The following is an 18,041-nucleotide window of genomic DNA, read 5'->3' on the forward strand; positions in this document are numbered from 1 at the left end:
CTAACCCAACCTTCAACCCGTCGGTGAATGGAGGTTCCACACCTAGCGGGCAAGGTTCAGGGACACAATCAAGTCCTAATACTGGGGGGAGTTCTGTATTGACCGCACCGGGCTCGAACGCAAATACGGCGCCGACTGGAACTAACGGCGGTGAAGCCCAGCCGACAACATCGGATCCCAACGTCGGCGGTGTGGGGTCGAGTCCGGAGACAGCTAACACGCAGACATCCAGTTTTACATCACCTCCTGGCGCGGTTCCCTACGGCGGGGTTCACTCTCCTTCAATGGCAACACTAGCTTCTATGATTGAATGGACAGAGCCCGACGGTGAGAAAGGGCCGACTACTATGATACAAGATGATATGAGAAGCCACGGGGAGCCGTCCATTACACTTGAGCTAGAGGTGGAAGAGGTACCCACTACTATCACTAGTACTACTATCATCGCTAGTACTACCACCATCACTAACACCGTTATCGTTACTAATACCTCAACGTCAGTGGATCCGCGGCGGCAGCGAATCCGCCCAGTGTGGATTTGGTAAAAGGAAAATAGGAACATGATCATAAGGAATCCGTGAGAGAGAATAGGATGAGGAAAGTGGGATATTAGGAATAAAGAAAACTTGAAAACATTACGACCGAGGAGGTTATCATACTATTTATCAGGGTGTGAGACGGTCACCTTGTCCTTTTTGGAACTTTTTTTTTTTTGGAGTTGGAATTTTGTCTTTTGGGAGCCGGTACAGTGCTTCATACAATCACGACTATGCTAGACTTAATTAAGCTGTAGGTGATGTCTGGCAAGACTACTGTTAGTAGCTAATGAATAGGAAACAACTTATCCCTTGCTACCTACTACTTGTATACTGTAAAAGGTAGTTAACGATTTCAACGTAGGGTTCGGTATTAATGTGAACGGTAATTATTATTGCGTTTCTTTAGAATACTTTATTTCGACCTAGACGTTTTTATTCCGTATTGTAAAGAAATATATTGCGAAGAACTTCATGCTGACCTATGTAGGGGGTTCAGGTAGGGGAGAAAATAGAGCGACTAAGAGGGGTTGGCGGTCGCCCTTTGTAAGGCGGGAAAAGGGGTTGGCAGAAGGAAAAAAGTTCATCATAGTTCAGTATTAAACAACCCTTACTCGAAAGTTTCTTATGCCAAATATGATTATATGTTATGATGCACATTATATTTCGTAGATGCAATCTTCAGTCGATGATGGAGACGTATACTTGTTCCAGCCTCGCTGTTACTTACAAGCCCCTAGTTGCTCCAGAAGTGTGGAAATAACTACCTAATGTAGGAGCCTTAAGAATGGAAGAATGTCTTATTTCTTATTCTTACTGTAGGCGTATCAGGTTCTTCGTGCTATGATCTCAGATGCAATGTAGAATCATTATTGCCGAACCGACCATGATATGTTTCCTCGAACAGGTCGAATTCGTTATGTGTGTACGAAGCAGGTACCCTCAAAGCCCCGGCCGTAAGTATCTCGACATATGCCTACTTCTCCTTCTCGAGGCTTATTCCTCCTCCTGAGCTGTCTCTAGTTCATCCCTGTCCGCATCATTTCATCTGCTCTCCAGCCTTAATGCAGATGTTGTCCTTACCTATGGCTCGCACATACCTCCTTACCTAGGAGCCCTCCTTAATATACCGTGCTAACAGCCACGGACTAAGCGCTATACCCCGTAGTCTCTGTTCGAGCTGGCCAACGTCGAGCTTCTTGCCGGCGGCTATGATACCGCGAATCTTGGTCGAGCTTAGGTCCGGGTCGACGCGCTCGTCGTGGCTGCTGGCGATGAACCGGACGTTATGATAGCTGCCGCTTGGGCCATGGCCGCAGGTCCATACGCTTCTGCTAGTTTGTGGTGTGATGGCAGTTGTTGTGCTAGTTTGAGGGGCGGATGTCGAAGTTGAAGATGACGATATAATCGTCGACTCAGTCGTGAGCGTCTCACTACTGACAACCTCTTCATCCCTTCCATCCTTCTCCCCCTGCATCTCTCCCACCACCTTCTTCCATTCACCATGACGGCGCAGCGGCATCGGCAAAGCAACATCGCCGACACCGCCAGAGTAGAAATCAACAGGCCGACTAACGTCCGAGGTGATTATATCCCGACACCCCCACACCCCGTGCTCTACGGCCGCAACACTTACCTTATCGCCGCCAGCAAGCCTCACAAACTCAACATCAACCCCATCCCTCTCAAACCGCCCCTCTAGTCCATCCGCGTACTGAGGCCACATCACCTCCGGGAGCACCCAGCACCGCGCCCCCTCCTCCACCAGCGCAAGCTCCTCGTCCCAGAGCCGAATCCGCTGCTCCAGCCCGAGAAGCAGCGCGCCGCGCTGCCCAGCAGCAAGCTTCCACTTGAGATACGCGTCGTCCGCGACGAGGACCACGGCGCCCACGACATGCATTCCCGGGCCCGCGTGCCGCAGCGCGTGGACCAGCTGCGCGAGGTGTCCGCGGTGCGGCGGGTTGAAGCACCCGTTGTACAGCAGGACGTGGTTCGTGCGGCCGCGCTCGAGGATCGCAGGCGATGATGATGACGACGATGATGATCTATGCTGTGTTGGGAAAATGGAGGAATAAGAATAAGAGGAGCCGACGACTCGCCGTATGTATTCGTCTAGTAGCAGGGGAGCGGTAGCGGTAGCGGTAGCGGTGACCACGCCTTGCTCTGCCCTTGATTTTGCTGCCTCTGACTGAGCTGATATATTCTGCTTGTGGTTTTGTCCCATAGTTACGAGTTGATAATAGGTAGCTAGTTACCTGCTGTGTCTGTATGTACGCCGTAATATGCGTCGTCATCCCCAGCTGAGGCTGGGTTCGTATTTTAACATTTGGGGGCTCCTTGTCTTCCCACGTTGGTTGCCTAATTACACAGCCAGACAGCCAAGACAAAGGCGCCTATGTAGCTCTGATCTGCAGTCATCTTCGCCGTCGTAGCATATTCTCTTCTATTGGAGTGTTTTATACCACAATCTTCTCAACTTATCTCTTACTTTCCGCAAGGCTAGATGGATCATCCATCATGGATGAGCCAGATGATGGATTCAAAGTTGAATTCTACCGGGTTACATGACCTCGACAAGGGTAAATCGCGATTTACGTGTTCCATTTTTTCTAAATTCAGCTATGACAAACGAACCCGACTGGCCAAAATAGCGGTAAGGAGAAATCAATGCGTCGAATGCTGCATTGTTATGCGTGATAAATCATAATCTATTTTGCTGCTTCGTTACGGAACAAAGCCGTCCACCTGCATTAGTTTATTGCCTCCAGGGGAAAATGGGTGGGTTTTTGATTGTGCGAAGGAATCTAAGGTGGATATCGGTTATTCAGTCATTTCCGTAGACAGCTCAGACCACTAACCCTTCGGGGCCTCTTAGAAAGGGGGTTTTAAAATGACGCCAGGATATTCCAAGGATATACGCAAAATCACGTAAAATTAGACCAAAAAAAAAAAGAAAGATAGTGACAAAAATTTTGTAGAGATTTTTTACTCTTTTCCGTTTTATTTACGGCCGCGGCAGGCATACTATCTGACATAGAGTCGACGATGAGAACGAAGAGCCATCTAAGGTATCGTCCAAGTGCCAAGGGTATTCCGCAGCAAACGTCCTCCACAAGAATTAAGATACTCCCGGCGTGAGGGAGTCGAACCGTGTATCGTATCGTGCGGCATGCCTCAATATTACTTTCGCAGTTCCTCGACCATGCGAAGCAAGAGTCGAAACCACTCAACACTCCGCAAGCAATCGACGAATTACTCGCCCGTAGTCGCGCCACTACACATGCGCCCCTAATTTCGTCATCCTCCCATTGTTCACAAATTGCCAGTTATTTTTTTCTTCCACATCCAGCCTCGCCCGTCTTATGTATTGCTCCATCTCAACGCTCCGTAGCTTTTGGTGCTGCAATTTGGTGCGCCGTCTTCTGTACTCGGATCGATATTGAAAAAACGCCCGAACTCACAGGAAGGAGAAATCAGATTTTTTTGGTCGACAATCGTTCGCTTAAGTGGTTGACGCAACAATGGCACGCTCAATGGGTATGACTGAGAAAAATAAAAGAGAAAAATTTTGAAAATAAAAACAAGTCGCTGATGCCATGGATATGAACCTAAACCGTCAATTATGCAACAATCTTTTTTCTTCCAATGATACACATCCATGCGATAAGTCTTAAAACGAATCGTTGGTATGATAGAATTGATAAGGTGAATCTACTTCGAATCCGTAGAGATGCTGTCCAAGCTATGGCAACCATCACGAGACCATCGGGCCACTGTATTCCTCATATGAGTAGTTGGAGTACTGCTGCGCGGGGGGCTGTTGTTGTTGTTGTTGCTGCTGCTGATACCCGGTCGCACTGGGAGGTTGAGGTGTAGGAGTGACCGGACACCTGGGCGGGACATACTTGTTCATTGGGTCTGTGACAACACCAACACCAAAGTTAACACCGTCGGGCGTGATAGGTGGCGTCAGATATCCATCCGCGACACCAATGGCGGCACCGTGCCCTTTTGAAGGAGTGCTATATATGCTTGAGTGTTGCGCTGACAGAGTAGGCTCCGCGGGAGGCGAGGGTGGGCCTTGCGCTCGACGGGAAATAGCGGCTTGCTGTGCAAGAAACTCGGCAAGCTTTCCCGAGACGCGGGAAAGGTGGTGAGATGAGTACTTCCTTGATAACGTAACTGATGGCTGGTGCAAGTGCTGAGATAGAGCGAGGACCGTAACATTCTCCACGTGATCCCATTCGCCATCGTTGACTTCAGGTCGTCCGAGTATCGCGCGTGCGAGAGCGAGCGAGGCACGTGCCATAATCGACGGCTTCGTGGAAACGAAGTCTCGATGGTACAATGCAATTTCGCAGAGATAGGCGGCCATGTGCTCAACTTCGCGGTCATCGGATTCCTCGGCGACGATAAGTTGCGTAAAGAAGTCGACAGTCGGGTGTCCAATAGTCCACTCGAGCGTATTAAGGACATGCATCTCCATCTGCGTGAACATTCCTGAATCGTAAAGACCACAACACATATTGTTCAACTCGTTGATTTGGGGTACCCGATCTTTCTTGTCGCCATATTTGGCAGCGATGAGAAGGGCGGCGCATCCGACTAATTGATAGTGCTGCTTATATACCACTCGCTTTGAACAGTACCGATCTAACAAGTTCACAGTCAGAAACAGAGTCTCCGGCAGGAGGGCAAATGCAGCATGAGCCTCGATTAAGAAGTCAATCAGGTAAGGCCTCATGAACCATTGGATCTCTCGCTGCATGTCAATTAGATTGGCATCCGGTAGCGTCTCGTCCTATTCCAATTGTTAGCTATAAGAGTATATACCAACCACCATCGTTGTATTAATTGGGAATGCTTGGATAGGGAAAAGTGGAGATAGTAATCTTAAAACACCAACCTCCATGTGCCTCATGTGCTGCATGACATCCTCGAGATACTCGTCGCCGGCTAGGCGGGATAGCTCATTGGCAATCATCTCTTGTCGGTTTCGGGCTAGCATCTTTGCCGCATCCTTCATGCTGATTCGAGGTTGCCGAGGCTCATCGGATTCGACGAAGAAACAGCTGTCGGTTGAGTTTGAATAGGCCATGGTGACGGGATTGACGGGATGATTGAGTAGACTGCGGTAAGAGTAATATCGCCGGGTAGGTTCAATACTGGGACGTGATCTTTAAAAAAGAGTGACGATTAGGTTCTCCAGGAATCTTGATGCAGTGGAAGGAGTGTATGTTAGTTGTAGTATATTAGAGTGGTCGTCGCAGGAGGAAATCGAAAGAGTGTATTATTCCGGCTGGGACGAACGACACGATTATTACGATATTAATGAGCGTGATGAACTGTACGCAGTAAAAGACGAAAAAAATTAAGGAATGACTATGGCCGAATGGCTTCCGAAAGACGGTGAAATGTTTTGGTGAAAGAGGGCCGGAGGTGCGGCCGTTAAAAAAGAGATGTCGAGTAAAAGGCTCTGGAGTGGAAAAGTATTAGCGTCAAAAACCAATAACCCAATTGAGAACAAGGAGAGACATGATGGACCAAAACCAGGCCAGGCGGAACAGGGCACGGTCTTCTGGAACCACACGATCAGGGGCAGAACACCAAGCATTCTGATTCGAGGGACAATGATGTGGGGATCTGTTCCTGGCACGCAGCAAAACGTCTGGCAGGCAATTGATCCTCGATGGAGTATTTAATGCAGCATACGTGCATACAAAATGACGTTGGTCTGTGTTATAATTTCGCTGAAGAAGGGTCTCCCTTACCGCCACGATTAATCACAGGAAATTAAGTGATTCCTGAATGAATTTGGTGGGAACAGCGAGTTAACGAGTCCCACGAGGGCAAGCGTTTTTCTGCTCGACGGCGCCGATTGAAGCGTGCGTGAGTGTTCGAGTACACCGTTGGAACACTGTAGGTGGACCGTCGGTATGTACCTGCGCAGGGAGGGAACCAATATCAGAATATGAATCTTTTGGACTTTTCGCAAAATGCCCAATGCCCTCTTTTTCCCCTTCTCTTCCTTTTTGGGATATAATGCTATCTTCTCAAACGTACCTTTGCACTTGCACGCTTCTAATGGATTATAGTCGAGCGACCGGGTTCATGTAGGGCTCGTGGATGAGATCCTCGAATCAGTAGTAGACTCGGTGTGGAGTCTAATACCGATATTCTTCTGGAGTAATTGCGATGAGCCAGAGTCAGATTCCTGGTACCGTTGGCACGAGGGAGAATTAGGAGATTCGAATTGCCTTGTGTCTGCCCAGCAAGCTAGACAAGACTACTCTCCTTGGGGCGATCTAATTGAGCGGAGGGGGAGGAGATGAAGGGTATTCGGTCGAGGAATGGAGAACGGGACGGGATAGAGGGAGTCGAACCGCCTTGACGGATTGAAAGAAGGGGGGGAAGGGACTGATGGACGGGATGAAGTTGAGGTAGGGAGGGTTTTTTGGTGGTAATTGGGAGATTCCTGGTCAGATAAAAAAGACCCAGGAATTCGAATTCCAGAAATATTGGTTATTACCTGGAAGGATTTCTGAAGAGGATAAAATTATCAAAGTTCTAAAGCAAAAATCCTAATTTTTTGCTTCTCTCTTCATCTATTTGACTTGCGTCTCTCTCTCTCTTCTGCTATTATCTCGGCTCTACCCTGTTCGTCTTGCGCTGTCGTAAAGGCCCGGGATTTCTCTCTCCTCCTTTCCTCCTTGGAATGGACAAGGAGACGATAGTAAGGATAAGTGGTCGTTGAGGAGGAAAATGAATGGATCGGATAAAGAGGACGAGGAAAGGAAGGAGAGAGTTAGGAGATGGCCTCAAGTTGGAGGAGGATGGAGGAGATGAAAAAGGATTGGAAGAGATGGATTGGTTTAACAGGTACTTTTAAGACATCGGCCCCAGCGCGGGTCAGAGCATCCACGCAAAAAGTAGAAACGGCGTGCGAAAGAGCGAGAAAAAAAAAGCACCAGTAATAAAATCCACAGGTACAGTGGTAAAGTACACCAAGTATATACCAAGTTTACAGGGCCCAGGGCCTCAGCAGGAAAGAGGCCGGGGGCCAGGATGAGCCTAGACAAGGTACCGCGCTCGCGACAGCCTATGAGATTCGAGAATTTGCTAAGGTTAGCTTAAGGGTTGGCGACGGCCGCCTTGCAGGTACAATACAAGTAAGTACATTCATTTTCCCAGCTTACTCGCGTGCCCCCCAGCAGGCTTTTGTACTTCTAGTCCTTTTTCTCTCCATCTCCAGTCACTCTCCGTACTTTCGCTCTTTCCCCGACACGCAGCCTGCTGCTGCACCTTGCAACACCCTTTCTTTGCAACTAAGGACCTTGTAAATCGCAAGCAGCAAGCAAATTTACTGCCTAGTACACTATGTACACATGTAAACTTTAGAAGTATACCTATACACACATACATAATACATATGACATACATATGTACACTACACATGTAAGGTTTCAACCTTATTCCTTGATCTGTAGCCGGGGTCCACGTACATACGTACGGGAACGGTGTACATAGAAATATTGAAGTGTGTATTTTTTTACGTGTACTACCTAAGCGGAGCTCACTTCGATTGGATATCTCTTGAGATACATATCATACATATCTGATTTAGCAAAAGGCTTTGAACGACGGCCAGTTGGTTGTTGACTGTTGATTTTTTTTTCTTTCTATTGATTGCGAGGCCCAAGCCGTCTTTTTGGGCTACATGGTTTGACAGCCCGGTAAACAAGCTCTGCTGATTGCTGCTCAATATCAGACCGCTTATTCGCAGCGCCCAATAAACTTGGTGCTGACGATTTTCAAGATGGGAGGCTGCCGTGGATGTGTACGCGAAACTGGACGGTACGGCCTCCTACGGGTGCTACCGTATGGTAGACTGTCGGGATATAAAATTTAATAACAGACTCAAATATGCATATGGAAATTTCAATGTTTAGCTACGATGCAAGTGTTTTGTATTTTAGATATTTTAGGATGGGTAACATCATAACTGAGCATCTAAGGTTGGCTATTTGTTCGTAGTACCAGCCTTACATGGTAGACTTACATGGCAGATATCGGTAAATACCTAGGTAGGTTAAGTATTGTAGGTAGTATGTATGCACTATAAATTTGATCAAACTTCGTTTGAGCCTCTCCTTGCTACGATGCTTGTAGGCGGTTTCAATTTGCTTTGTATACCTATACTTGCACATGCGTAAGGGGTCTACTAAATCAAGACCTTCTTCGTCACGAGTGAGTAGGCCGTGGAATATTTGTTTGTTTCGTAACGGTCTCTTCGATATAGACCATCTGGCCTTACACGCCTTTGTGTGCATAATGCATTGTAACTTTTAGAACCCTGGAGTTCGAGATTTGATAGGCGTATGCACGTAATGCCATTCTTTAGGGCAGTTAGCCGTTTTATCGGCCACCTCTTCGCTGATGGAAACCAGTAATGTGCTGCACTAGATAACCTGCCAAGTATCGTCGAATGAGCATCATGGAATTATGTTATTACGACAATTCGGATGATGGGGTGACACTCCACATCAATTCTCAAGGTACAAGCCTGTATTTTGTTAGGTCTAACCTAAGCTATTTAGTATGTAGACCTTTGTTAGATAGAGATATTCATACATTCAACAGACGATACATACATGGAACAGTGCAACAAATCTATGTACATACCAAAAACGTACAGTACTCCGAACTGTACATAGTGCTAAGGCCTCACAGTGAGAAGTTTTCAGGATACACTGAGCGCGATAGAAGCGGTTCCATTTGAAATAGAAATGATGGAATAGCGGAGGCTCTTGTAATTCGGATCAGAGTTCACACTGTGTTTATGCGTGCTCAGACCCAAAAGGGCTTTACTGTGTTACTGTTTAATAACGGATCTTTAACGCTGCCTTAACGTTAACTTTCCCCGGGAATACGTAAATTACTGGACACTTCTCAATCATACTTCTGCGGGTGTTAAGTCACTGCCAACGAGGGCTCGGCTTCGCTTGAAGGTTTCGCTTGAAGCCGAAGGAGTAAGGAGTCATGGCTCGATTGGACTCAGCTACGAGGGCGCAGTAGTAGGTATTTCCCGCCCGTCAGTTGACATATGATTAGTACGGCTTTAAGTAACCAACACCGCGTACGGTTGGCCTACAATACTTACTTTCGATATGATTACCGCAGATCTGTCTTTAGGAATGCAGCCAGTAAAGTCGATCCGCTGTTCCCTGGTAAGCAATAATGCTAATAATGCCAATGCACACCAAAAACGTGTAAAAATCTACGTCCGCCATCATCAAATCATCCGATGATGCCTCCTAGTAAGGCTAATAATATATCTATTACCTGGGTACCCAGGTTTATAAAGGGGAGAATTACGAATTACCATACGTACGATCTCCACGGCACAGTAAATATGGACATATCCAGGTATGTATATATGTATGAGGTATGTATTCCGTACGTCCCGTTTCATCACCCCTTAACTATTCTCAATCTTGAGAGCAAATCCTACGCCTGTTCGCATATAGAGCTGCAAAGGAGAAACTTGAGCAGGGATTCTTCCATTCGGGCTAGTGTCGCCATTTCAGCCCATGGAAATCTGGAAATCTGGAAATCTGCAAGAATACAAGGCAGATGTCGCGCCGACCAAACCAAATCGTCGATAAGCCCCTAACCAATCAAGATCTCCTGACGCGGTCTTACACGACTTGAAAATCAATTTATCATGCGTGTCATGTGTAATGGATCCTAGCCCCTATTGCGTCCGGCTCCCATCATCACGTCAATCCGTACCAGGCTGCCTGCGCTTCACCTTACCCTAGAGCCTTTTTGTTACGCAGAACACACCTTCTTGTTCCATCTACCTATTAATCCGTCTTGGGGACTAGGTTTGTAGGCCTACATATGCTACAATTATGGTAATTTGTATACTGCTACCTATGTAATGCATGCGTGTTCGATGGTCTGACCGTGTCAGATCATCGCGTTCTAACTGTTAGGTATTGCGAATAGGCCGTGGAGCCGAGCAGGCTATCAACGGCCGCCGGCATACAATAGTTAGAAATCATCCCACAGACCGATCGAGGGACCAGGAAAACAAATCGCGACGTCAACAAACCATCAAGAAGATGGCGGATGGCCATGTCTAAGTGCTCGAATAGGAGAGACATGGCATGCAACAAGAGACGGCGTCCCAAAGGCCGACCCAGTAAAGAAAAGGCCATGATACCGACGTGGTGGGTTGCTGGTTGGCTGAAAGGTCTAGGCATGATTGGATTAATTGATTGCTTCTATAGCTGCTGTACTCCCGCACCCCGTGGGACAGCTCATTGCCCATCCCACCGATTCCAGCTCTACTTAACCAATCCTGTCCGACTCCATCTTGCTTCATCTTGATGGTGTACCAGCCGAGGCCTTACATATCATATTATTCAATCACGGTGCTGCGATACGGCATCGTCATCCCCCACACGCGTCCCGGTCTCCGTACATTTACATTTGGTAGTAGGAGACGCGGAGAATGAAAGGTTTGTTACATAGAATAGATGATACTATGACGATATTACAAGCCTTCTTCTGTCTTGTCCTAGACCTAATGCATGCGCTTCTCTTAACAAGTTCGGGGGTAAGGATAAAGCGTCGACTTGTCCGTAACTCGATAAACGCTAATAAGCCCTAATGAATTATCGGTAATTTCCAAGGACTACCATACCAAAAGCGTCTTCGGCTACTATGGTCTTATTGCACTAAGTTTCAATAGGACTTACTACTACTCCTATTCTTACAACTAGAGACGGATATAATAGTTTCGGGGGAGCACGATCCATACGAGTTTCCGGCCAAGCTGTCGCCTTGCCACTTTAGCCTTTGCCTCGTGTCGCATTGGATATGAGTTCTCGCTTCTCGTATCATAAGGCGAGCATCAGGGCTGCGTTTTGCTGATCAACGTAAATAGGACGGATAGCGTTTGATCCCACAGAAGTTAGAACAAGGTCGGTGCGTGTTACCAAATAATCGCATTTACAGTTAGTTATCATCGGTAGCCGTGCTGTTGCACAGCCGAAGGCGGGAGGCATATGACGTCCGCCTAATATGCCAATATGCTAACCGACGCCCTGCCTGCCTTATAGCGCGGCCCGGATCGAGGTATCTAAGCAAAGATGCCGCTTATTTCCTAAGAAGTTATATGCGCTGACGTCCGTGGTTCGACGTATTGCACCAGTCTAACTTTTTTTTTCTCTTTCATGTTCGCTTTTTATTCGAGACGGCATCTTGAATATCACTTTCTCTTATCGGTAAGAAACCGTAACGTGCCCCTCACTTCAGAGAGATAGAGAGGGATGGCGGGATGGCGGGATAAGCCTGCTGTAAATCAACCAACCAATCATATCTAGCATCACTCTGCCTACCTAGAAGAGCTACGGAATATCTATGTATGCGGTCCAATACGGGACAATACGTAAACAGTCTCAAGCAATCCAGATTGTCCGCAAACGTGGAAGACGAGCTGGGAGCCAATAGAGCCTTGGAAGAGCTGCTTTCCTGAAACCCATGGGTATCTTTCTCCCTCCATCTCAACTGCATGATGGGTATTCTATTTGTTTGCAAGGGATTTTCCTGATAACGCGATCAAATAGATTCGAAATAGTAAACCTAATATGTAGATATTTCAAGTAACCACATTCAAGCATTTAAATTCTAGCAATATCTCCCGTCTAGGTACATCATGCATCTTTTCATGTATGCAGCACTTACAGGTAGGGGAAAGTTGCAGACGCCACAAGCGCGCAAGCCACAAGCAAGGATATATTACCTGATGCGGAAGTTAGCACAACCTAGCGCAGTTAGCTCCCACTGCTCCTATTTTTTTTTTATGTTGTTGGAAGATGTCCGCATATATGAGTGTGAGAGGTGTTGAGGGACAAGTCCTATAATGCCCCCCTCTCAGATGAATCATCGACGAGGAATTTACGGATTGTCAAAGAACAGTCGTTATTTCCTGCAGCACAGAACCGTCAAGAATGTAAAAACGGGTTTGTCCTTCGGAGGGAGACCCCACCCGTCCGTCGATCTAGCTCAGCCTTACCGCAAACGCCGGTACGCACTGTGCGCTATACATAACATCGCGTTCGTCACTAGCGCTTTCAATGTTCATTTAACTAAGGTCCGCAGTTGTGCATTGATGCATCCTCCACGCGAGTAACAAGCGAGCTTACATGTACATTACATTAGGTTAGGTACTCTTACTAACACATTGTAATGGGGACATTTACATAAACTTGATAATGACGTATTTATACAATTATACACACATCCAATAATCAACATAACCCTTTTTTTTTTCTCCTTAGCTCCGAACCTCAACAAAATATTCCTATCAAAAGATGAATAGAGTTAGAAGGTCGGCAAGCTGTCCGATCCACCGTACGAACTGTTGACCGATAGACTGATAACTAGCTAGAATTACTCAAAAGAACTTACAGACCGCAAGTAGCTCATGCAAGTCGGCAAACTAGCGGCATTGAAAACATGCATTTCTATGATTCCAACAGATGCGATTTGCTATTTTCTCAGATGGACCTCCCTGCTTCTAGGCGATGATGACGTTCCCTTCCGAACAACTCTACAGCAGTAGGTCGGTGTTTAATGCGTCTGATTCGGTTCCAGCGGTGAGGAACTAAGACAGGATCCCTAGATTTAAAACTACTAGTTAGGTTAAGTGATCAAATTGTCTACTTCGTACTCCGCTGTCTTTTAGCTTCATGCTTATACCCACGCCGTCCGCTTCCGTACCAGACATACTTACATACTTACCTACATACCTTAGTTATGTATGATCGGGTGCAGCGTCACAATCACTCGGGTCCTCTTCAAACTTTGCAGTTGACTTTGACAGGTTTACCTCGTGACCTAGATTATCCCCTCATGCCATCATAGAGAATAGCGAAACGGGTCTGCTCCACGCCGAAAAGCTCTTTGCCCGCCTTAGTTATAGAGCTACCGAAGCTAGACTCTTCAAACATCCCTCCAAGCACCGGTATAGTGTAGAAAATTTAGGCACATGGGTCCGAGTGACAGATTCTTTCTAAGGAGCTCCGCCGATGCGGTGCAAACTTTTTACAAAGGACCGAGGGAGAGGCTCTTTGAGCTAACATTTTAGTCATGAAGCGGGCCGCGGGACCATCCATGGATGGGTTCGGCACGTTGGGTGCTATTTTTCTTACCAACGGATCCTCTTTACTACGGTCATAACGAGATAGTCTCTCCGGTTCCCTGGTCGACAGCACTTGCAGCAAAAATTCTCGGGAGCCGGCCTTACCGCAATGATGTGTAGTAAAGGGTCTGGATCAACTCTGGTAGCGCTGTCGATACCCTTTTTTTCCTCTTTAAAATAAGGGTGAGGTTGGGGGCGGCGTAGGTACTGTGCGTCCGGGGGCCGAATTTGATCTAGTGACTGTTCTAGCAACTGTGCGCTGTCGTAAGGTTATCCTTGATTCCCGATATTGCCTCGGAATCGGTGAAGGATGCAACGTGATTTTTACGGTATGGTCTGATTAGGGGTCTGCTCCAGTGCTCAGACCGCTCGCGAAATACCTGGGTAGATAATCCGTAGAGAGTAGGTAATCCGTACACTACGGACCAACAGCAACATAGACTTGTAATAATTAGGAATAGAATAAAATACCTACACTAGATATTTAAAAAGTCATACAACTTTAATTGTTACACAATGCTTCGATGGACGATCTAGAAGCCCTAGCCCGCTTTCTCGGGTCAAGCCGCAATGAGGCTGGTGATTCCGCCGGGATGGAACTGTGGAACGCATAAAAACAATCTAATGCAACCCAGATCTTTTACCTAATACTAATAATACCTAGGTACCTACCTACCTATCTTGTGCAAAGTACCGTTACTAATCCTTGTCCAAGAAATGTCCTTAATTAGGTAATCATATGTCACAGTTTCCGTTACATAGTAGTTACTCTTATTAGATTCGTTTCCTTATTATTATTATTATTTTTTTTTTTGCCGGAGTTAACTGTTCGTCGCGGAAGGTGAGGCTTTTTGCGCACCCTTCATCTTCCCTATTCGTCAACCTCGTCAACCGTTTGTTACAAACGATCACCGACAGCCAAGGATATTGTAACAGGGTGGGCGCATCTCCATTATTAGCAATATGTACTCTTGCACGATACAATACCTGGTCCCCTTGGTTTAGAGAACTCTCTCGTGAGGTAGATACCACGGAATCCTTCGAGAGACATTACCACCAATTTCCACCAACCAATAGCCAACGGCAACGAGCAGATATGATTTGGCATATCGCAGAGCAGATCTTAGCCACGAAGCATGCAAAGTCTCGTGAGTGACAAGGACAACCTGGATTGGGTACGTGCAAAACCGGGAGTCATCCGTCTACTTCTCATCTGCGGAACAGTCGTTGTGTTTCAAAGCGACGCGTAGTAGTGGTCGCTCTTTGATGGCAAACGACATCTGCCTAATAAGCTATTCGGTGCTGGCCTACCGGCGTTGCATCGTACTTCGTTCTGATCTGACGATGTTACTCGCAGACGGCATGACTGCAAGGCAGGCTATCCTAAGCGCTTACAGAACACAGCGGTCCCATACCCCCGTGCCTCTGCCAAGCCTATCATATCATGCTTGTTGCTCAGCCTGCTGCCCGGTGTCCTTTTTTTTTCTTGCTTTCCTGATTCTGGCCAGACTTTTGCTAATCATCCTTGACGATACCGCTCTCTCGGTACTATACATAATACCTTCAACCCGCTTGGGTACATTTAACGGTACCCATGGAGAAATTCAACACTATTAGTAGTGATGACTTCGATTGAAAAATCACCAATGCGCAAGCGCAGCTTAGCATATACTAGTCTCCGAGCTCTATGTGATCAATGATGAACTCAACGGACAAGATGCGAGTCAATTGACGATACAGGGTCGTCGTTATTATTGAACTTTTTCGTTTCCACTTAATAGCTGAGCAAACACTGTCTCCAGATATTGTGAGCTCTTGGCGAGACCGGAGCTCCTTATTGAACGATTAGCCGGTGGGATCGTCTTGTTAGAGATCCCCTCAGCAAGGATAACGCGAGACCTTAAGAGAGAAAAAAAACGACGCGCTAGTTTCGGGACGCGTCTAGATCTCATGATGAATCTAAGTTAGCAGGTTAGCCGAAACCCAAGGGCTCGCAGTCCGGGGAAATCCTAGCCTAGTCGGGCTCATAACTCGCTCGTGAACCCCGAATTACGTACCGGTCTCATCAACTAGCGACACGGACAGCTTCAAGCTTACCGGGCTATGGGCTCTCTCATTGGTTCCTCTATGCCTATGATTCGATAATACGCCAATGAGGTTTGTCACAGCTTAGCAAGCGGCCGAGGAAGAACCATCCAACCATTATCATAACCTGGATATGTCTATTCATGGCTCTCTTTTTACATTCCTTTTACATCGGTCACAGGAATAATCGGCAACCAGTATTTAATGATTACTGCCCTCCGAGGCTGTGTATTTCAGCTACCTCCCGCGCTCTATTAACCCTAAAGGATGGAGTTGACCCGGTTTTTCCTATTCGTTCAGTCGTTATGTGAGTCGACCCTTGCTTCTGCAAGTTGTCGGCGTTAGCTCCTGATCTAACCGTATGCACCCATTGTATGCAGCGTGATTATCTCAATGATAATAATATGCCTAAGCGGCATTATCGAGGAATTACGTATAAACATGCAGGATCTATGATCCTCAGCCTCGAAAATGGCGGTCATCGTCGACATTTTGCTCCAGTTATGCGGAGAAACTTACCTATTGATAAACTTCTGTAGCGTTGGTAAGCGGACCGAAGTTATCATGAATATTTTCGTACTTGCACATGATAAATCAAATATGGCGTCTCGACGTTACATATTAAGACCGTAGTTCCTACATAATACTAATACTACATAGTATGGAACTATAAGTAGTCCTTACAGTCTCTAGGCTTATGGTGGGGTAAGGAATATACGATGACGAGATGGATTTCTATCTATCCAGCCCCTCAGAGGCCAAAGTTGTCTTCTCCGCACGCGTCGGTTTGGCGTTTTGGTGTCGGTCGCGTTAATAGCACGATGCTGCAGGACGATGCAGCATGATGCAGCCCACAACTCATGCAACTCTGCAACTCGTGCAGCTTTTTTAGCAATAGGATCCGTAAGTTATATCAGACTTATGAGACAAGTTCTAAACTAAGACCTGTCTAGCCCGGATGAAAGAGCCTAGTATGAACGTTTCAAGAAGCTGCAGAAGAAGACAAAAAAGAAAAAAAGAAAAACCCCTTTACGCGTATTAGGTGTCTTAGGTATTTTGTTAATTGGGATCTCCATATAAACGCGCCAAGATTTTTCCTTCTCTCCTCTTAATTCTCCTCTTCCACTACGAACCCTGCAGTTGGGTAAGTCTGGCTAATCAATTTCTGCAAGCCATCATCCCATAGCCATACGCCTCCTCATCACTTGTTTCGAGCTAAATAAGAGCCCAGACATCTAAGCTGCATCGAATCAATTAACAGCCGGAGATGAACACACCCGCGCTGTAGGATTTTGTTAGCAAGCACCAATAGGTATTCTGTATCTATATCCTTAATAAGTTGTAAGGAGTGCTGTAGCTAGCTAGGCAGGGGCTGAATGACCCATAGCCTATCTAATGTCGCTGAAGCCAGCTTCTTCTTTTAATGAATCTTAACTAACAGACCAATACCTAATAATACCTGAATAGGAGAAAATACGACGGTACCGCTCTTCCGGTCACTGCATATGCTAGGCACATAACTATACCATTTCCCATTAGCTTCATTTGTCATAGCATCCAAACTGTTGGGTTCGTGAGAGGAGAAACTGATAATTTTTCCACGCAAGGGCAAGTCTACATTTCCTTTTTCTCGTGCCATCTACCAACGCAGTACGGAGAAAAGGGTCAAGAAAAGCCCAGACCGGGGTTCCAATTGGCGAGCTTAGCAGCTACTAAGATCTTCCACAATCTCCGAGCGCTGTTGCTGCTGTCGCCACCAGGCGATTTCGGTTATGCAGGTTACGACTCGTTTGGGAACGCCATGAGCTAACAACTATATCCAAGTTGGCAGGCTATTACATATGTCTCCCTGAAGATCTTTCTGCGTAGAAAATTATGTGGTGCTTTTACTACGACGTAACGAGCGTATGGAGGCTTCGTTATATGCACAGCTAAATTCATGACTACCGAGAGTACTTCAAAATATACCATCACCGATGCCATAGATATTACTCCATACAGATTCACCTTAGCTTGATATTGACTGACCACAAGTCTTTTCATTCTTTTCATCATATAAGGAGAGAGGGGAAGAGGGAGAGACTGTATGTACGATACGCTGCGATGGCTTGCTAATCTCATATATTTAATCTGCAATATAACTAATATAATATAAATATTAACTTCACTCTGGACTTCTCAGACACGACACATATCTTACTTCGCTA

At 46.5% G+C, this 18,041-nt stretch overlaps 2 protein-coding genes across 2 annotated transcripts; both read right to left on the reverse strand.

Annotated features, from left to right (window-relative positions):
• Nucleotides 1-1,596: 1,596 nt before the first annotated feature.
• F5Y00DRAFT_270546 (uncharacterized protein) lies at nucleotides 1,597-2,899 on the reverse strand. The gene has a single exon (XM_048012630.1). The coding sequence runs from the start codon at nucleotides 2,758-2,760 to the stop codon at nucleotides 1,645-1,647; it is 1,116 nt and encodes a 371-aa protein (XP_047869273.1). The 5' UTR covers nucleotides 2,761-2,899; the 3' UTR covers nucleotides 1,597-1,644.
• Nucleotides 2,900-4,290: 1,391 nt separating this feature from the next.
• On the reverse strand, nucleotides 4,291-5,634 carry F5Y00DRAFT_257369 (cyclin; the record flags this gene model as incomplete). The annotated part of the gene is made up of 2 exons (XM_048010544.1): nucleotides 4,291-5,337; nucleotides 5,443-5,634. 2 exons carry the CDS (start codon nucleotides 5,632-5,634, stop codon nucleotides 4,291-4,293), a joined length of 1,239 nt encoding a protein of 412 aa, XP_047869274.1.
• Nucleotides 5,635-18,041: the final 12,407 nt, after the last annotated feature.

This window comes from Daldinia vernicosa (assembly GCF_022497035.1).
Source record: "Daldinia vernicosa strain CBS 139.73 unplaced genomic scaffold F5Y00scaffold_3, whole genome shotgun sequence".
NCBI classification, from domain to species: Eukaryota; Fungi; Ascomycota; class Sordariomycetes; order Xylariales; family Hypoxylaceae; genus Daldinia; species Daldinia vernicosa.

Coding starts and splice junctions, on each gene's coding strand:
- F5Y00DRAFT_270546 (XM_048012630.1), bottom strand. CDS start 2,760: ATGGGACAAAACCACAAGCAGAATATATCAGCTCAGTCAGAGGCAGCA.